Source organism: Micropterus dolomieu, linkage group LG13 (assembly GCF_021292245.1).
Source record: "Micropterus dolomieu isolate WLL.071019.BEF.003 ecotype Adirondacks linkage group LG13, ASM2129224v1, whole genome shotgun sequence".
Taxonomy (NCBI): Eukaryota; Metazoa; Chordata; class Actinopteri; order Centrarchiformes; family Centrarchidae; genus Micropterus; species Micropterus dolomieu.
In genome coordinates this window covers 7162767-7184418 of record NC_060162.1, presented here as the reverse complement: position 1 = coordinate 7184418, position 21652 = coordinate 7162767, and the positions used below count along the sequence as shown (strand labels likewise).

Genomic DNA, 21652 nt, shown 5'->3' with positions numbered 1-21652 from the left:
TTAATGAGCACACATGGTGATTTGATTAAGACCTTTTATTACAAAATGTTACAAAACTAGGTAAAAAAAAAAAGTCTATTGGCGCATTGAGAAATAACTACAAGTACTTATAATTTAAATAGATAAATACAGATGTCCATGTCTGCCTCAGGACAATTTGGGCTTTGACAGAGGACACAGCTGCACTGATGCAAAACAAACACAGAAACAAAGTGGCCAATGTGACCTTTGATCCCAACAGGGGGTTTGATTCAGATGTTACAGGGATGATGCAATACTGACACTGACCCTGGCACGGTTACAAAATCAAAAATTTGACAGTAATCCAACAAGAAATGTAAATGAAGCTATTGGGAAATCACAGATGATTTGTGTGACATGAACTGCGGCCGTCTCTGCAGCCATCCCCTTTCTTACAAACGCCAGCCGTCTCGGTGTGTACAACCTCTGGCAGGTTTGTGTCATCATTATTAACTTCATGGGAGATGTCTGGGAATGTTGCAGGTCATGTTCGGTGGCTAATTCTCCCGGCAAGAACCTACATGGGAGGAGAGCGGAAAGAGTTACAACACTATATTGTCCGCTTTCTTATCCAAAGTTTATAAATCAATTGCATACTTTATGGCAGTGATTGTAAAATTGAATAAAATCTGTTATACACCATGAGACCATGCTTTGATTTCATTTTACCCACTGGAATCCTAATTGAGGGGAATTCACAATTTAAAGATTGTTGGCCTAAAATTTACATAGTTGAAGATTCATGATCGGAAGTCCCATAATGTAATAATTGACCATAATGTAATAAAACCAAATGTGATAAAGCTCAGAACATAATAAAAATCTCCAACGCTGAGTTTCTCAAGGTCAGGATTCCATGTGGGAACGCCTCATATGCAACTAGATATTCCTAGACAGTGTCAAGACAAACATAAGCCATACTGAAATTCACATGACAACTTTTCTTTTTTAAAAAGCAGACAGTAAATCTTAAATTAATAGATTTGCCCTTAAATTTAAAATTTAAAATCAAAGTTTATGAAGGTATAACTGCATTAATTAATGTGCTTTAAAATGAAAAAACCAGCTTGGTTTGATTGACATCTTTACTGTTCTTTACACTAAACATTATGGCTGGGCGATATGGGCAAAAATGTTATCACGATAAAAACATTTCCTATCAGTTGATGACGAAAAATGTCAAATCATTATTTCTTTCAAGTTTAATGGCTGATTTTTGCCCCTGAATGAAAACTGAAGGCCAGATGATTAATTGTGTGGTTAAACTACTCTTTATGATCAGAACGTGACAAACACTTTCTGCCAAACAGTGGGTCACTTCACAAATCTGAGGTAGAACATTCAAAAAATATGATTAGTAACTCTTTTTTCAGTCCCTTTGCCTCAACAAAATAAACCTTCATAGAAAAATTAAGTGCTAATTCATTCGAGATTCTAATAATTTAAATCAAATATTTTTTGACAATTTGTTTATAATTTATACTGTTATTGAGGAAAATTATATTGTGATAATTATCATTATTGTTTTATTGCCCAGCCCAACTATACATGCCTATGTACTTATTAGTCATCATTTTCACTAGAATAAGCTGTCAGTGTTAAGCACTGGACAGTGTGTCAATCAAAGGCCATGTACAAGTGGATTAGTGACTTACGACTGACACGTCTAGTCAGTGTTAAACTTTTAAATGCTCAACTTAAATGATAAATGATTTAGCAAAGCTAGTGGTGTGGCTGTAGGGGTGGCAGTGTCGGTTTCTGGTCAGTAGACTTTTTGGTCCAGACTTGCTACTGACTTTGCTGATCCCCTGGCTTTTCATCTAGTGCCACCATGAGGTTGACTTTTGTGGTGTTGAATGAAATTGTCTGTACAAATACTGGATGGAATGCTTTGAAATTTAGTACAGACTTCATGTTCTCCTAAGGATGAATTGTAGTATTTGGGAATCCCATCATCATTTCAAACTTTTTGGTTTTTCCAATACTCATCTGTCTCTCAGCTGTACTTTGTGTTTAGTGCAAATTAGAGTATGTTATCGCTGCAGTGTTTAAGTACTCTTAAACTCCTACTTGTGTTATCTAATCTTGTCTTAATTAGGTTAAAATTTAAGAGCAAATGTATCATTTCACTTACAGTTTGATTTACTTTGATTGTATCATTGAACTTATAATGTCATAGCCAAAAAGGTTATTGTGTTACAAGCACAAGATTTTATTAATTTATTGGATTTTTGGTAATATGAGCTGTAATACATTTTATTTTATTACATTATGGACAATTGTTACATTTGGTCTTTTACGTGGTCTCTGATCTTTTTGAAGAAGTTGAAGTTGAATCCTGTTGCTGCTTTTCTGGGACAAAACATTCTAGTTGTGTTCAACTAAATATTGGATTTTCTCTCCTCCTAAGTGCGTATGCTTTGAACTACGAACAATCAAAGGTCAGCCTGTGGTCACTCACATGTGCCGAGGCGCTCCTCCAGAAAGCCAACCTGCTCACTAAGGGAGTCGATGCGGTCTAGTTGCTGGAAGGAGTGAGACAGTAAGGTGGTTTTCTCTGACAAGCCCTCGTCCAGCGACAACGGGAAGAAGCTGCTGAAAGGGGCCAACACCAACTGCAACTTCTGCACAGAGCGAGAAGGGGAGATGTGGGGAAAGAGAAGGAAAAGGACTATTACTCACCTTGTAAACAACATATGTGACCTGCAGCAAAATTAATCATTCATTTACCCTTTCTGCTTGTTACATTAAACATAGGCAGGATTCTAATAAAACACATAAAAAATTCAAGAAAACTGTGTAGGTCTGGCATTTCAAAGCATCTTTGATTTGGGGATTAAATTACTAGGATTTTATATCATCCCATCATACAACGTTCAGAGGTGTTCCTGGTGAGCGAAGCTGGGAGGTATCAGGGTAGGTGGCTTTTATTTGTGCGCTTGTGTTTGAACATGTGTGCGTGAGTTTTTTTTCTGTGTACCTTTTCCAGGAGCTCTACTCTATTCCTCAGGCTCTGTACCTCCTCCGTCACATTCTCCACCAGGCCGAACCTTCCACCTGTAGAAACCATACAAATACAGATATATACATCAGAGGAGGGCGACTACAGCGTTTGAATTTGTGGAAACTTAAGTGAGGAGAGAAGGGTTAGGGCAACGATCAAAGGCGAGAATGATGCGTTTACTCCTCTCTCTCTGATCTAAAGTTTATTTCTGGGAAGATTCCTTCAAGCATCCTGCCCCTCACCAATCCCTCGCCTCGAGTGATTCATGGTCAAAGAAGTGTCTCTAAACTCCAAACCAGGAAGAGGACAGCAGAGCTGCAGGGAGGCCAGGAGAATTTAGGGCACAGGGGGGAATCATGGATATGGGAATGGCCAAAAAAAGCTGATACATAAGCTGAAAGAGAGGTCACCAGAAATAGACAAGCACTCATTCATCCTTTCTCTGCCTGGAAGTGTCTGTCTGGCTCCACCCGGGGGGAATGGAACAGGCGGGACCCAGATCGGGATGCAAAATTGGGGACCCCCTGCTTTCTAGCTGTGCTTTAGCAGACAGATCTAGAGTAGCTCAATTTCTCCCAGATGTGGTCCATTACTGAGACAAGAAGTTCAGAAACAGGGTGAGGAGGAGGAGGGGGAAGAAAAGGGGGGGAGCTGGCGATGACCCCCAGCAGACAGGGTTGATGGAGTTGGAATGAGAACACAAGTGTTGGCCAAGAGAGCACAGTGAAAAAGAGAGACGGGGAGGAAAAAATGAGGAAGATGGAGATGCACAAGTTTTGTCCAACACTCCTCCACAGCAGCTTGGCAGTCAGAGCGGTGGTCTACTTTTTGAGCATTTAAACCCGTGTTTATATCTGTGATCTACATCAACATCCCTATGTGCGTATGAACAGATAATGGAATGCAGCCTCAAGCAAAACATCTCTGCTGGCCTTGCAGTTTTGTATGCGAGAGCTGAGCGATGAAACCCTCTGCTGCTTTCAACCAAGCAGAAAGATATGTCATATTTTGGCTTTTTTTTTATCCTCCCCTTTTTTTTCTTCATGTGGTTTTTCTGTCTTTTTGCTGACTCATCAATAAATGCAGGACTGTCAGGGGAGTGAACGGTTGGTCTCATTTTAGCTGAGGAGTTCCATTTTATGTGAATTTAGTCTTTCTTCAGTACAGAAACACTGATAGATAAGGGGGAGTTTTGAAGCAGAGCCTGAGAAATTTGCCGATCTCACATTTACATAGAGATATTTCATGTTCTGACAGAGCATGAGACAGTATCCCCTTTCAATTTGCAGTTTGGTGACTCACAAATTCCCAAAGGTGGAGAGACGTGGGAGAAATCGGGAAAAGTAAAGTCTTCTTTAAGGTTTCATGTTGCATTAAATCCCAAAACGCTGAAACGGATGGTCCTGGGGGCAATGACCACATTTGTAGACATGGAGGGGGGCTGTATTATTTAGTTGCTAAGTTACAGGAAGCACATAAAAACAATTTTCTGCTAAGAGACAACATTGCAACATTTTTAAGGGAACTACTGGAGTGTGCGGATAAAAATATGTCTCTATCAGCATGGGAGCTCTATTAGAGTCAGATGTTTGCTATACTTACAGGACTCATAGGAGTCAACTGAGTCATTATCAAAGACCAACTGATCCCAGTCTCACCACACGGTGCTAGACCACAAGGCATCTGTCTGGAGTTGGCACCAGTCGCAGTGCATTATTACTCACGGTACGAGTTGAGAGTGGCATAGCGCGTACCAAAAGTAATAATGGACCGCGAGGCTGGCTATGTTCTTTTCTTCTGTGCTCCAGACACTTTGCTGCTGCAAGACACAAAATTGTACTACGTGAACGCACGCACACACCTATGCTACTCATTTACCCGCATCTGTGTGACCACCCACTGTTGGCTGGCTGGTCTGAGTGGGAGAGGGAGGAGTGGCAGGGGGAGGAAGAGGAGGCAGAGGAAGGCTTTGACAGGAACGGCCATCTCCGGCGAGCCTGAAACCGTCTCTGCACGTGCATCGATAGCTGCCAGCTGTGTTCACGCACTCCTGAGTGCACGGCCGCCGCTCGCTACACTCATCCACATCTGACAGACAAGAAAGACAAAGAAGTGGGTTCATATGTGTGTTTGCTCACAGACACTTGTGAGGTTGTGCAGGTAAGTGTGTGTGTGTGTGTTTACCTGTTTGGCATTGGTGCCCCGTCCAGCCTAACGGACAAGCACACTGGTTGGGTCTTAAGCAGGTACCTCCATTCACACAGGGTTGTCCACACACAGCTGTAAGAGATATTTAAAAGAATAATTCAACATGTGGGGAAATAAGCTTCTTTGCTTTCTTGTCAAGAGTTAGATGAGAAAATTGATACCATTCTCAAGTCTGTATGCTAAATATGCAGCCAGGCTTAGCACAGAAACTGGTAGCAGGGGGGAAACAGCTTTAAAATCTGCCTACCAGCATCGCTAAAGCTCTGAAATTAACACATTCATTTTTATTTTTTTTCTTTACAAAGAACAATGTGGTTGTGGTTTAATGGTGAGTTATGTGAAATGAGGCCTATTCGCTTTCTTCCTAAGAGATGAGGGCATCAATACCACTCTTAAATCTAAGCGCTAAATCTGAAGCTACTGCCAGGAGACAGCTTCGCCTAGCATAAAGGCTGGAAACACAGGGAGCCGCCACCTCTAAATTTCACTAATTTACACATTATATATCTCATTTGTTTAAGCTGTTTAAAAAAAGGTAAAACAGACAAGTTGTGGTTTAATGGAGGGTATGTGCTGGACTATTTCTTGACTACCTCTTTTCACTGGTTGCCTGCCTGCATCCGGCCAAGAAATAGTCCAGCACACCCTTAAAACCACTGGAGTTTTTGTACTTTTATTAATGTTTTGAATTTTTTACTTTTAAGACAGAGCTCGGCTAGCAATTTCTCAGTTTCCAGTCTTAATGCTAAGCTAAGCATCTCCTGGCTGTATCTTCATATTTAGTGTACATGCTTGAGAGCGTTATTGATCTCCTCATCTAACTCTCTGCAAGAAAGTGAATGTGCATGTTTCCCAAAAGGAACTACTTCTTTAACATTTGAAAAACGCTTCCTCTTTCCTCAACAGATGCAGGTAATACAGAAATACGGTAAAACGGATCAACACATAAGCCCATCACGTGCCCCTCCAGGTTACCTTGGTTGCAGTTATGGGAGTGAAATCTCCGCCAGCCCGGGCAGCACTCTGGGTAGAAACGCAAAGGAGGTGCTGCTCTGCTCACCTGCCGGTATGCCACCGCATACACAGTCCTGTGGAGACAAAACACAGACACACATAGTTAGGGATTCCTGGTTTTTCATAATGCTGTCATCGCCCTCGTGTGTAGTTGAGCTGGTCCGATCTTTTCCAAGTTCTGTCAGACTGAGAGAACGTTGTTGAGCGATTGGGAATTTGGTGGAATATTGAAACCACGGACCACTGACTTCCAAGAGTGTGTCAGAGATGAGATAGGGATGGAGGGAGGGTGCAAGAGGCAGGAGAAGAGATGCAAAGTCAGATCTAAATTTCACTGCAGCCTGCTGAGACTCTGGTATGTTTGGTTTGCAAGGAGAGATACAAAGTGATCAACTGAGGCAAAAGCTACAGCGTGAAAGCGACGGGAGGAGTGTTTTCAGAAAACAAAAGGATCAAATAATTTGAATCAGCAAGGAGAATGGGATTAGAGACCTGTAATTGTCTGAGGCCTGCCCACATAATGAGCAAAAAGCATGAAAAGAAACTCCAAAAGTGAAATAGAATTTTTGGTGGTGAGGGAAGAGTTAAAACAAAAGGATTAAATGGAGGGAATGTAAGGGGGGACTCGAAAGCATCAGAGTTGGAGAGAGATTGAGAGTGTGTAAGTATGGTGGGAGATGCAGTCCAAAATAAACATGACCGTGGTCTCTGTGGGCAGGCAGTTCATTTCCCGTAGTTACACAAAGTACTCGATATTTAGATTCCACCCAAATATGTGCCACCATGACCCAGTTCTGTGTATTTGTGTGTGTGTGTGTGTGTGTGTGTTGGAGAAAGTCTATTTATGACCATTTCCCTTCCTAAACATGTCAAGCATTGTTTACACCTTCATATAATAAACATCTTGTGATAGCTTAATTAGAACACTGTTTTGACACTGCTATGACCCGAGTCCTCACGGAAACGCCAGCCTGTGTGGATCAGATGGTGTTTCGCCCAACAAAAATGGAGGATGTCTAATAATGTCGTCATTTGTGTTGTTGTGTGCCGGTAAACTCACTTGTATGTGCTGCAGAGCCGGTGCCCCTGGCAAAGGGTGATGTAAGGCTTGTGCATCGGCTGGACATACGACTCTGTTGTCACGACAACGCTGTGACGGAGGTCTCGGCCACACGTCCTCCTCCTGCAAAAGGAAGAAATGAGATTGAACTTCATTGGCATGAAATAAGGACTTTGAGCTTCAAAGAGCATCTGTACAAGAAGCTGTGCTGGTTTTAGATAAGAAGTTTTAGTGCTAGTAAGTCAATTCTAGAGAGATATTTGTGGCTCCCGGCTGGTTCAGAAAGCTCCAAGAACTCCAGATTAGAGTGTCAAAGTTTCTGTTTGTCACCAAAAGTCGACGTGCAGCCTAATTGCCCCTGACTGACTCGTGGAATCACTCCAGAATATGTGTCCGAGTTGAAATTTGACCTTATAGGCTCCACTTGACCTTTGGTTTGGCTTTCAGTTTATTTTGGTCTTTGTGCAAACGATCTGAAAATGACTCCCATTATGGTTATGTGTCTTAAAGTCTAGGATATAAGGGTAGAGCTGTGGTCCTGAGAGAGTGCACTCTTAAATGTTTAAATGTCATTTAACCAATTTGTATACATTCACAGTGGGTGAGAATATCAAGTCGAACGAGGAGGTCGCTAAAACAAACAGGTCTGAATGACAGCCGAAGTGGAGATCTGTGGCTGAAGGACCAAACTGACCAAATGACAGGCCATAATAAACACAGGAAGAGTATTAAGTGAGCTGTTACCCATGGTGAGTGAAGAACTGCGGCGTGCCCATCACATGAAGGATGAAGAGGGAGGAGGAAAGAAACAGCGTTTGGTACATTGTCTTCCACTTTCCCACGTTCCCTCGCTCAGGCTCTCACACTCTTCTGTATGCCAGCTGAAGGGAATAGGAGAGCAGGATGAATGGGGAGGGGGGGGTGGGGTGGTATTGGATCGTAGCCAAAGTCTGCCTCACGCCGAATGTGCACGTTATCCTCCAGCAGGATGACTCCAGCTACCTGTAAGGAGTGGAAATTTGAGATAATTATGTATTAAAAGAGCAATTTAGCACTGTTGGTCTATAAGACGGAGTGACGCAGTTCTGTCGTTACACTACAGTTCGTTTAATTAAAATGTCAGCCAAACAAATAAATTATTGGCTAGTTCAGTGATTTTTTGTTTTGTCTTGTCATGTTTTAAATCTAAAATGATCAAGTGTTTAACATTCCTATTATTTTTCTCATAGACTGAGTGTGTTTCCCTGGTGAGTGATTTTCCTCCTCAAGTCCTAAAACATGTTTATGGCCAGCAGTAAAGACGCGACCTATGTATTATGTGTGCTTCAAACTGAAGGGTTAGTTTGCTCTCTCTCATTCTAGATATTGGTTTGCGTGCCAGCTCTCAAGTGAAGACAATTGCCAATCCATGTGAAGTAAATGTTCCTGACAACACAGAGAGCCTTTTAGAGAGATATAACTTGTTGCAAGGCAGATGCGTGGATGCATCCTTGGGCCTTTCAACTGGCACGAAAGTGAAGCCGAACTGTGGACCTGACTGGTTTTAGTGGCTCTAAGTCTGAACTAACTTACTGAGTTCACTCAGCCAAATAGAGGCCATACAAGCACACAAACAGCCACATATGTAGGTCTCTAATACATTGCATGTGGTTATTGGCTTTATATACGGAGTTCTTGCCGACTTTGCAGGTTGAACTCTCTGACCTGCACCTGCATGGACTCTGAGACTATAGCACAAAGGACAGGACAAAAGGACAAAGAACTCTCCCTTCACAGAAATGTTCACTTATCTGCTCACACCATTTTGGATTATTACATACTGCATAGGATTAAAAGAAAGATCATCTGTGTGCAAGGAAGAGTGGTAAAGGAGCTCCAGAGTGCATGACAGTCAGCTTGGATCCACTCCTGCTGCGAGGCTATCCTACAGGCACGTTTTTTATCAGATACTGAACCCTCGGGAACGGGGCATTAAAGCCAGCCAGGTGTGATCGCAAGTTACAGGACTGTAGCCTGCAGGAGAGTCTCCAGTTATCCTGGAAATGCTAAGCCTTGGTTAGAAGCTTGCGTGTCTCTCTGATCCCCTTGCTGGCTTGACGCCCGGAGACTGGACACGCACATCTTGAAGCCTGTGTTCATTCACAAATCACGGCAGCGAGGGGGCCACTTTCAATACAACGTGTGTGACAATAAAGCAGCATTACATTGGCAGTGAGGAAGGTGCTGCAAGAGCAAAACAAAAAGTCTGGATACCAGCTGGGTGTGGTATAGCAGTGTCCCTACAAATATGCCAGAAAATAGCTTTTTATTCTGGATGTTATGGAAGACTCAAATCAAATCAAAATATTAAAAATGTTTTGGGATGCATAAAGTACATTACCATTATATATTTCTACACAAGGGATGTACAAGCCAAAGGTGAAGTGGTACATAGCTTAATTATGGAAGCAAGACTTAAATATCCCCCAAATATTCTGAATGTATCTAATTTTGTTTGTGCAAAAAGCACTTTGAATACAATTCATACAAAAAGGATACAAGTAATCCAGGTGAATATCTGTGATCACATAGCTCAGAGCACGTGTTTGTATCTGCATGTCTCCTGTGCGTTAATTATTCATAATGTAATAAGTTCTGGCCTACTGACACATGAGTGAATAACATGAGCAGAAACGTTTCTCACGTTCGTCATGAGAGGGCGCTGTTTTACAGCACTGCACAGGTCTGGCGATCTCTGTTTTTAAGAGCGACCTCCTTAACTCAGAGCACCATCTCTGCTATACTCTCACATACACGCGCGCAGAGTTGCACGCTCACACATGACTCAACATAAATAAAGACATCTAAACGCATTGAAAACCACATTCCTAACACTGAACAACAAGCGCGCACGCTGGACAGCCGTTAGCTACGAGCAAATATCAAGGGTGCATGCATGGATATAAAAATAATCACAAACCGTGCAATCAGCGTTCCTAAAATGAATCCCCCCCTCCCACAAAAAAAAAACAACAACACACAGTCCCACACTGCGGTAAGTAGAGAAACTCCCGCGGAACGAAAGTTAGTCCAGTTATAATCCGCTGGTGATTTCAAAGCCCAGTGATAAAACTCCGCTACAAGTCAGGTTTCCCCTGCAGCTCAAGACTGTCAGAGAACATGGGGGGTGATGGTAGGACGTCCTCCCACTCCTCCAGCTGGGTGTCCCGGAGCTCAGACTGCCTGTACTGGGTTACCGTGTGTGACGTCACTGTGCAGGCTATGTATACTTCATGATAAACTTCCCAAACTGGGTTTATCGGCTGGCTGGTGGGAAGAGAGACCGCCGCAGAGGTGCAGCTGGTATATTTAAAGGATAGGTTCACAAATTTTCAAGTGTGTCTTAAAACAACATTCAAGTATGAACATTGTAACAGATGCTGGGTGCTGTCGCCTAATCATTCCTGTCCCTACTGGCCATTAAGGGATCCCTGATCATAACATGCTTCCAATGTAAGTGATTGGGGACAAAATCAGAGGCTTCAGCTGTTTGAGTTAGTCAGATCGTAGGTATCTTCCAAAGTCTTTTTAGTATGACATTTTGAAGATTAATTTATACACTATATGGACAAAAGTACCGGCGCACCTTACTTTTACGACATCCCATTTTAAATCCACAGGCATTAATATGGAGTTGGCTGTAACAACTTATGGGAAGGCTTTCTACACGATTTTGGAGTGTGTCTGCATTTTCCCATTCATCCAGAAGAGCATTTGTGAGGTCACTGATGTTCGACGAGAGAGGGCCTGGCTTGCAGTCTCCGTTCTAGTTCATCCCAAGGCGTCCAGTACGGTTGAGGTTAGGGCTCTGTGCGGGCTAGTCAAGTTCTTCCACACCAAATAACCATTTCTTTATGGAGCTGGCTTTATGCACGGGGGGCATTGTCATATTATAAACACGAACTGTTGGAAGAGCTATTGTCTAAAAATTTTTAGATTTCCCTGAACAAAGACCATACGATTAAAAACAGCCCCTACCAAAAGGATTGGAACAGGTGTGTACACATACTTTTGGCCATATAATGTATGTTTTGGTGGAAGGATTGTAACACAAAGCAGGGAGTTTGTACTAAAAAAGACAGCAACTTTGGAAGAAATCCTCTGGATTTGGATAACTCAGACAGCTGAACCCTCACATTGGCTTCAGATAAACTTTTGAATATGTACCCAGAATAAGTAGACTTACTGTAGATTTTTATCCACCATCACTTTATGCGCATTACCAGCGGATCTCATAACGGCCAGTACAAGCAAGAGGAATGACTACAGCAAGCACAAACAGTCCCAATTTTAATATAATTTGCACGGGACAAGTGTTTTAAAACAGACTTGAAAAATTGAGAACCTATCCTTTAATTCACTGTCAAAGGAAAACTGAAGGAACCGGAGAAGCGCAGCCATACAGGAAGTTGTAAGAAAAGAAAATGAAACTGTTGCTTAAGGTCAGGTTTTCTAGTCTTAGGGAATACCAAATCATTCAACCTAGCGTCTTATGCAAATAAAATATAACTAAATTATTTGTAAAATAATAATTAATTCAAAAACCTTCAGAAAAAACATGTCAGTCAAACTTTAAATATATATAGTAATTAAGAGCTTTAATTAAATCTCTCCTCTAAAGCTATGTCCTAGGCAAGTAAGTTCAATATTTGACTAACCTCACATGACGAATAACTATAATATAAAGGTTATTCCTGTGTTTATGTCATGCTCTAGATTAGCCTACTGATGCAGTCTATCTTACATGGCCGTTATTTCAATTAAGAAAGTATTACGGACGTATTTTTAGAGGTATAGAAATCACTAATGTGCATGAGTTTAAAAAAAAGTAAAATATCCCCAAAATGAAAGGCACTGCAATACAATCTCTTTCATTGTCATACATGAGTTTGACTGTAACCCCACAGCACAGTAACAATCTGACCTGTAGCTATTAATAGGCCTAGTTTGTTGTCCAGCTCTTGTCATATATAAGTTATGCATATAAAAGTTTTAGACTATGTGTAAATTTCATATTTGTTTAGCATCTTAGCTTTGTTTAGCTGTATGTCTGCATTTGTATCCTTCAGTAAATGTGTTTTTTTGTGTGAGTATATTCAGAGCTAATGAGAATCGGCCAGTTTCATTATTGGCCAATAAAGTCGATTCTGACCTTTTTCAAAAAATAAAACAGAAAATTAAATTTTAAAATACAGTTGTACAGAACGCAATTGCCTGAACATGAACACGGCCTTTGAAAATGTGTTTAAATTTTCTTCTTATCTTTTTTAAACTTACCCTCGCGGTATGGGGTCATCAGGTGCGTGTGCGCGCGCAGGCTGAGCGGCGGCCATGGGCACGAGCCGCCGGTCCAGTGGATAAGAGGACTCTTCCATGGTGCCAGTTTCTTTTAAAGCTCTTGTTGGTGGTTTTCAAATAAAAACCTCGCGGTTAATTCGATGTGCTCCCCGTGAGTCGACTGCCTCCAAATGAAATGTCTTCGGGCGTTTTTCAGTTGCTTTTTATGCAGGGCTTCCTGTGGAACGCAGGAATTGGATGGACAATCCCAAACCGGAATTCCTGTGAGTGTTTGCCGCTGATAAAACCCCTCTCCTGCACAAACACTCTCCATCCTGCTCAAACCGAATCTGATTTTGAAGCATTTTTCTGTCTCCATTGTGGTGCAGACATCTTGAAGGGGGCAAGTGCCTTCAGCCTTCTCACCTCAAGGCCTTCTGCTGCCTTTGCAGTCTGATAGAAAACAAAGGAATCATCAGTACTGGACGGTTATTTGTATTTCCCGAACCTCACACCTAGCTTAACTGTTATTTCAAATATTTCAGCTGAAGGCACAGTGGGAGCTCATATAGGCCGGTGTTTACAGTGGTTAAGGTCACTGTGAGATCAAATCTGTTAAATTGGAGCTTGTTAAACTGCTGCAAGATTAGAACGAATTTTCTTTTTCCTCCTTCCGTTTGTGCTTCTGTTGTAGCTCAGTACAGACCAGTGTGAGGAACAGGTTGCAAATGTTTAAACAAAGACTATTTAATATTAATTTTGTCCCTCTCATCCTCACTGGCAAAGAGACAGTTTGGACATGTTCAAGCTTTAAAAGATGCTTGTGTTGATCCTGACATTAGCCTGTAACATATTATATTTATTTATTTCATAATGTGGTTAGAATAATTCTTAAAAAACATGGTAATCCAATAAATTTTTAAATTCTGAAAACATTCTTACAACAAGGTCCATTCATTATTGTTCTGGAGGCTTCAAAGAGAACAGAACAGCTGCTAAATGCACCTTGTGGTCAGATGTGCAACTGTTTCCAAATTCACAAATTAACTTTAAACCTCAAATTTTAAACGTATTTCCTTCACTGAAATTTCTTGGCCCACAACATAGCAGAATTTGAACATTTTAGCGATTCAGTAGTAAAAGAACAAACTCCTGCTCACTGTGTTGACTCACTTTATTCACATTTCGGTCCTTAGACCCTCACAGTGTGCAGGATTTTTCTAGTTTATGATCCAATGCGCCTGTCCATAAGACTTTCTGGAGTGCAAGAACTTGGTAGTAACTCAGTCAGTAGTACAAATTAATTTGAATTACCTCTTATGAAACCTGTTTTTTCGCATTTACTGGTATCATAAGATATCTGGAGTTTGTTGGATGGGGTCGTACCTGGGTTCAGATGGGGCATTAATGTGAGCCTAAATAGCTTTCTGTAGCGGTAGCTGTCATGTTAAAGACGGACTGGCTGCTCCTCCTCTGCCTTTAAGCTGAGCTTGACTGAGATCAGTCTGACAACCAGGACTCATTTGTCATTTTAAGTATGTGCAGAACCAGACCACATACGCAGACAGTTAAATGTGCATGCACACATGCACAAACACGTTTTCTGTGTGTGTGTGTTTGGTTGAGTGACTGGGCTTCAGGGGGCATGAACCAGAACTTCATTCAAATGGAACAGAGCATAAATTTATGATGAAAAATTACTTGATATATTGTCATATTTTTTTCCATGTTCAAGTTTCTTTCTCTTCTTGTTCTGCAATTATACTGCTGATGAATACTTAGTGTTTGGTGTTCTGTCAGTCTTTATTTAAGGGCTTACACTGACTTAATGTATGATCTGACCCTCCCTGCATACAAATAACTATTTTCTGTGCGATAACAAAGAGGCTACGTGCTGAGGCACCATGGGAACACTTCACTTCGGGGTCGCAGGTGACCACACAAACCATCAAGGCTGATCGCTCAGAGGGGGCACATTAGAATATAGGATGCAAAATCAGTGTGGGCTTGTTTGTGAATGCGCTGGTGTGTGTATATGTGTGTGTAAGCTTGTGTAATAGAGACTGAAGTGGGAGGGTATCTCTTTTTAAGGAACTCTTTTCATTCTTTGAAATCAAGACTTGGCCCACACAAGCAAAGTTTTGCAGTCAGTGTTCCAGATTTGTCCCAGAGAAGATGCGGGAGGGAGGGAGGGAAAAAAACTGAAGCAAAGCAGCACTTCCTCTTTGAGAGGAAACAGGAAAAGGCTGGGGGAGCAAGATTCTGGAGCCTGCTCCCTTGGAACAATAAAAATCTCACTTTGACAGGAAACGGATCTGCGTCAAAGAGGGCCTGACAGATTTTGCTAAAGGGCAGTAGCAGTGACCCTGGTTAGGGCATGAACAAGAGGGCAGATGTGCCCAACAACAACTCTAAAATACATTGAGTAAATGGAATACATTTTAATACATAGATATCAAGTCAATACTGTGTAGACAGGTGTGCAAAGCATGCATCTACATGAATGCACGGAAGATGTGTAACGTCCAACCCTTTGCAATAAATGTGAGACGGAAAGGTAGAGGACATAATACAGATTAAAGCTTTTTTGGCTTGCGTCAGTCTCTTGGTATATTTTTGTGTGAATTTGTACAATTAGTGTGTGTGTGAGGAAGCATTGCATAGCATTTACATTTGCTTTGACACAAAGTAAGTGTTATATTTGTGGTAAATGGTTAATAGCTGTGGGCTCCTTGAAAAATCTGATACAGGATCAACGTTTTTAGGATTTACACAGATGTTGACAGCACTTCTCCTAGTGACTTTGAGGTCACTGACTTATCCGTTGTTATGACAAATGCCCACCCAGAGGCTTGAAGCTAACACGATGTTTCCACAAAAATGGTTTTATCTTCTTTTGAAAAATGCCCAGGTATATGCCCAGTAGCTGTACTATCATTACATTTTATATGAATTCAATTTTCAATTCAACTTTAAAACTTTTTGTTCTTTCCGTTTATCTCCCTCTTAATGTTTTAGGTTTAAGTGTCGTTTGTCAATGTTTTACGGTCAGGATTTAATCAGCACCACTAATTCAGGAACGTAAGACAGCAGGAGGAACAATGTGTTATATAACAGCAGCTTTTAGAGATTTGATACTTTAATATGGTGCAACATGCATTGCTTTCTAAAAAAGTGAAGCCAGATGTAATGTTGACGTGATTGTGTTCGTGGTTGACTGTAATAAATAGGCAGAGATGGGTATGATGATATGGAGACTCTCTGCAGTTGTGCAACAATATTCCTACATTTCCCACACATTTCCTATATTTTTTAACTGTTATGTCAACAAATGCTGAAATGCCAAACTGCCATTGTGCCAGATTTGATCAGCTCTGCTGATTCACACGTGACCCTTGAATGAGATGAGGTGCTGCATGCTGTTGCTGCTCTGTAGGATTTCCATGCTGAGCAGCCAAACAGGACATCCTGTTGTCCAAGGCCTGCCACCAATACCATCCCCAGCATTAGACAAAGCAAGAGGCGTGCGCTTATCCAAAGCCCTCCTGGAATTGAAAAGACTTTGTGCTGGTGGTCCTGGCACTTCCTGTGTTCCCCTTCAATAGCCAGAGGTGGTTTCAAAATACATAATTCAAAACTGAGACTGAGACTTCAAAACTTCAGAATTCTTAGATATCCATGACTAATTTTGTCCTATGTGCATATTTAGTATGCGAGTGCATGTTGTAACGACCTCCTCTCCTTCATACAGTATTTCCGTCCTCCTGCTGCCAGCTCTCCTTGTCGGTCTGTCATCAACAGTGTGGAGAGATTAGGGAGTTTATACACATTCCACCAAACTCCATGTCTCAGAAACACATGTGAGTCTGATTGGTTTATTTACCATAGTAATCAAATTCTCCTGCTTTGAGACTAATGTTTGGAACAGTGCTGTGTCCAATGTGGTCCACCGTCTCTCAAGATTTGTTCTTTGAGACTTCAATAGTGTTAAGTGTGGACACTCACAGTATTGCCATGCTAATCCTGAAATATTTTTTCCAGCTTGTCCCAAAATGATTTAATGTTCTGTTCCTGCACAAATATGCATTGCCTCTGAGGTGTTACAGCAAGAAACACACATGAAGAGGAATATTTCTTATATAGGCTATTATATTTCTTGTCTATGCAATTAACCATAGTGTTGCCAACTTTTATGATGGCTTGTCAGCAGCAGTATTTGGCATTTGACTGTTTTGTGTGTTGTTTCCATGGTATCCTTAGATCTTCGCTGTGGATCATTATCCAATATTTGCAGAAATAGACTAAACAGGGAAGTGAAGCTGGCATGAAAACATGATTCATTTCAAGAATCGTTAAAAAGACATGAAACACATGTGGGTTTTAGAACTCTTTCAATGTCTAATTAAATACGTTTGATATAAAAGTGCAGATTAAGTTTTTAAAAGGGATAAATTGAAGACATATTTTGTCCCAATACATGTACTTTCATAGGTATGGAGATGTTTCACTAGATAATAATAAGCTTTGTCCTGTTGGTTGCTTTAGATGATACGTCAGGGGATCACCAAATTCATTAAGATGCATCATCTGGGGAACATGAATGGCAATCCATTTAATATATGCTGAGATATTTCAGTTAAGACCAAAGAGGTAGACCAACAGATTGACATCGGCATCATCCGTAGAGCTAATAAGAATACGGCCGTGCTAGCAGAGTGAGGCAGTGCTCACAGTCACAGCTGTGTTTTGAGCTAAGTCCTAACATCCACATGCTTAAGTGCTCTCAAAAACAATGCCAACGTGTTGATGTTTAGCAGGTATAATGTTTACACTGTTTATATATCAGTTTAGCATGTTAGCATGCTAACATTTTAATTAGCACTAATAACAAAATATAGGCCTCAGTTGTTTGCTAATAAGTAAGTATTGAACAAAGTGTAACTTTATGATCACCAAAGTCTATTGGATTCATCCTTTGGGGAACATGAATTTAGCAAAATTTCATTGCAGCTACTTTAATATTTGACAATCAATCTTTCTGTTTCTCCAAGCTAATTGTAAATTAGTGTTGTGGGTTAGGAAAGTCCTGCATGTCATGTTAAAGTTCCTGTAACTTTCTAGAATTTACTATGTAATAAGGCAGAAATGCCAAGAAATATATAGGAAACTGATGAAAAGATGAACTATTAACAACATTTCTGTCATCATGCTACAGCAACACCTGAAATTAGGGTTGACTGAAACATTTGCTTGCTTAAGAATAATTTGTGTTCAACTGAAATTAACTTGTGGGCATTAGTTCTCACAGTTACCTCCAATCCTAGTTTCTTCTGATCTTATCTCTCAGTGTGTGAACTATAGCAGAAGATGCAGGCCTCTTAACCAATATCCTAACTCCTCATAGATCGCCACATAAACTCATACGTCCTAGAAGGTCTTTGTTATTGCTTTAACTGAAAGGCTCAACATGCTTCTCTGTCTGCAGCAAATGAAGAAGCGCAAGCGGTCAATTTTATAGATTGTAGATGCATCCTAGTCTGGCGCAGCTCTGATGACAGCCACAAGTGTGTTGTCCACACCGCTAAAATAGGGGGATCCTACATCAAAAGGGACTGAGTGACATCAGGGTGGAGCAGAGAGCAGGAAGGTTTCTGTTCAGCCAGGCTGCCATCTGTTCCAGAGCTGTCCTCTGGGAAAGAAGGCAAAGGCCCATTAAGACCAAGACCACCCAACACAACGACAGCTCCTTCCCAAGACTAACCATCTAACTAACTTGCAATAAAACGGATATTTACAAGCACAATCACATCATATCATTTGCTTTATTTATAAAATTGTCAACAAAGTATTTGAATTAGGTATAATGATGGTCAAAGCACAGAATGATCGAACATTAACTTCCTGTTGAATGACGTATTGAGTCATTAATTGTTGCATCTTGTTACATTACATGACTTGTAATTTTGCACATCTCAAATATAATTACATTGTGATGTAATACACAGATAAATAGATAAATGCATACATATTTTCTTTATAATTGTAGAATAAGAAAATCAAGAGTTTTGCTTCAAATGTCTGCATTATGTCACTGCGATGACTTCTAGTATCACATATTGCCTCATCTGGATAACATCTGAAATATGTCAAATTTGTGCATTTTTGAGTCAAAATTTTAAAAGATAGCATTTCCCCTACTCAGCTTTAACACTTTCCCCTCAGCAGAGAGCAGATGTTTTTCAGCTTTGTCTCAGATGTCAGTGTAGTTTGAGAGCAAAGAGAGAACATTTAGTGGAACATGCAGGAGTGTAAGTTAAGAGTGAACTGCTGTCAGAGGAGCAGCATGACTTCTTACGCTGATGAGATGTTTATGAGAATCCAGATCTCTGTGTGTGATGAGATGCTACCCCGCTCTTTCTGTCAGCTTATAAGTTGATTCTCATTGATGTGGTGAATTGATTGTGGGGAGTGTGCAGTCTTGCAGTGCAGCTCTATAGTGAAGTAAAGTACTGTTTGAATTGTTGTATTTAGAGGAGCCATCAGTGGACCACAGAGAGGGAATACCAACCCGATGCTGTTACTTTCTCCTAAAGTCTTAATGATGGGTTCATTAAAAAGGTATCTAGCTCACTGAGTAAGCACAGATGGCCAAGAAGCAGTTATGGTATATCAGACAGAGACTGGAGGAAATTTATGTCAAACCACAGCTGAACCCCAGGAACCTCGTGCAGCAGTCTCAACATTACAGCTATTTGATCTCCTGTCTGTCTCTGGTTTTACATGAGATCCAAAGCTTCACTGTCCTTGACATCCATTTAGTATAAATGTGATCAGTGTAGCTATGGAGAGCAAATCAAGGCAAATCAAACCTGACAGTTAGTTCAGGATTTATATGAATGTGCCTGTTGAACTGAGGGGTAACACGAGGGGCATCAGATACTGTATCTCCACAGACTGGAAACACTCAAAAAATATACCCACTGTTTTTGCTTTTCCCCTAATCGTGTCAATCATTCTAATGAGAGAGCATTAAAATAGAAATCATGACCTCTCGACCTTCGATCGAGCCCAGCATGCAAATCAGCAAAATGCTTCAATAAACATGCCTGACAAATGCGCCTCTCTGACGGGGTTTACAGCTACTGCACGCTGCAGCACACAGGCTTTATGAGGCAAGTCACTCTCATAACTATGTCAGAGACATTAGCAGTGGGGCCCTAATGTGCCCACAAAGTGCGAGTGGCATTGCCCCATCAACAAACTGTCTCCAGTTCAACCGTGCTGATGGTACTGAGGAGACGAGCATGCAAGAAAATTACGAACGGCACGGCATGAAGAAATAAATGGAGGCAAGGGAGGGTGACAAAACAAGGGAAGGCAGACTGAGCTTGCATGCAAGATAAACAAGCCATCAGCAAAACAATTGTTATGTTGAATGTGTTTTTCTTTCTCCAAGTGTGTTCCACTGACATAAAAATTGTTTAGTGCAAACCCTTGATGCATGTAACACTGCCAGACTAAAAGAAGCCACATGTAGTGGCTCACAACATACCTGTGTTTATCTTGGGAAATTCGCTTTCTTGCTGAGAGTTAAATCGGAGGATTGATGGCACTCTCGTGTCAGTAAAGTTTATTTAGGATAGCAATTTTCACAGACCAATGTCAAAGTGCTTTACAAGAGTAAAATTATTAGAAATTAAACCATAAACAGTAAAGAAACATCAATAAAATATAAGCAACTACAGACCTTAAAAAACACTTGACAAATTACAAAGATTACAAACACTAGACAGCTCGAGAGTGGCAAAGGCCAGTTGAACAGCAAAGACAGCAAAACGTTCGCCAGTGACAAAGCCACCACTTTAAAAGCGCAATTGCAAACCTGGTTCTGTCAACTTCTAAAGCTCAAAACTCACAACCTGTGATAATGGGGTTGCAAGTACACATTGCTTTGTATTAACAGGGGTAGCGAGCCCAACAGGTTAGGGATTCATGCGCACATTTCTGAGAGGTCGTCAGACTGGAGTTCCACTTCAAATCCCTTCCAATCCCTCTGCTGCTGACTGTAGTTTCCTAGAGAGTCATTAGTGGGTCTGAGGTCTTTGCTGGAGAAAAGTGGTGGATTTCCGGATGTCTGTGTGCAGAGAACTGGGCATCGCTGAGACGCCCCAGGAGAGATTTACCCACTTACTAATAAAAGCCTGTAGACATACTGTTGATGAGCCCAGCATGACAGACATCCTGTCTTGACCGAAGCAACACAATGGAAGTGCCAGGTGTTTGGTGCCGTGGAAGCATATTTGTAGAGTCAAATGAGGTTTAGTTTAATGGGAACAAAGTTAACAATAGGCTATGCTACTTATTAACTTGATAGTAGTTAAGTTGTTTATTGTAGACATATGTAACTCTGTAAGAACACATGTACACACACAAATGCACATACACACAGACTTCCTTATAAGGGTCAGTGTTTATGTCAGTGTTCTGGGTCTGCAGGGCTTTGGCATGTCTCTGGAACCAGGCCCTGAGACACACAAGGACAGGCCTGCCACAGGATGTGAAGAGGGTGTGGTGCATGAGTTTTCTCATTCTCCCACAGACCCTGGGACACATACAGGACATACAACACACACAGTTGTGAATAAACCTGTTGGACGTGCGTCGCTTCGGTTTGATACAGAAAATTTACCCAAAACACCACAGAGACAGTGAAAACACTAGAGCATTCTTGCCGATGCCCTCTCCTTGAACTCATTCATTCACAAGCACAACAACACACATACGCACACACCCAGAGTCCTAAACCACCTCAATGCTCCCCTATGCAGAGGTTAATGAACTTGTTTTGAATTCCTTCACCTTTTGACAGGAACTACATTCCAGGCCTTGAAAAAAGCGGCTATAACAAAGAGAGGAAGTGATGTGAGACCACTTCCTTTCGACTCCCCTCTGAATTTATCTCAATCCTGCAGACTTGCTCACCCGCACCCCCCCCCCCCCCCCCCCCCCCCCCCCCCCCCCCCCCCCCC

The 21652-nt window shown here is 41.3% G+C and overlaps 1 protein-coding gene across 2 annotated transcripts; it reads right to left on the bottom strand.

Annotated features, from left to right (window-relative positions):
* Positions 1-20: 20 nt before the first annotated feature.
* egfl7 (EGF-like-domain, multiple 7) lies at positions 21-12814 on the bottom strand. Of its 2 annotated transcripts, none has more exons than XM_046067722.1 (9): positions 12624-12814; positions 8052-8309; positions 7308-7430; positions 6209-6321; positions 5210-5305; positions 4904-5113; positions 3002-3078; positions 2483-2645; positions 21-538 (listed from the first exon to the last, which is right to left on the bottom strand). In XM_046067722.1, exons 2-9 carry the CDS (start codon positions 8129-8131, stop codon positions 519-521), a joined length of 882 nt encoding a protein of 293 aa, XP_045923678.1. In that variant the 5' UTR covers positions 8132-8309; positions 12624-12814; the 3' UTR covers positions 21-518. The 2 variants fall into 2 exon arrangements, with proteins under 2 accessions (XP_045923678.1, XP_045923679.1); XM_046067723.1 differs by lacking the exon at positions 12624-12814 and adding an exon at positions 10267-10464.
* Positions 12815-21652: the final 8838 nt, after the last annotated feature.

Bases quoted from the DNA above. Each gene is read 5' to 3' on its own strand.
- egfl7 (XM_046067722.1), bottom strand. From the start codon at position 8,131: ATGTACCAAACGCTGTTTCTTTCCTCCTCCCTCTTCATCCTTCATGTG. The intron at 5,306-6,208 runs GTAACCTGGAGG...TATCTCTTACAG, and splicing joins CTCCCATAACTGCAACCAAG to CTGTGTGTGGACAACCCTGT. The intron at 2,646-3,001 runs GTACACAGAAAA...CGCTCTGTGCAG, and splicing joins GAGTAGAGCTCCTGGAAAAG to AAGTTGCAGTTGGTGTTGGC.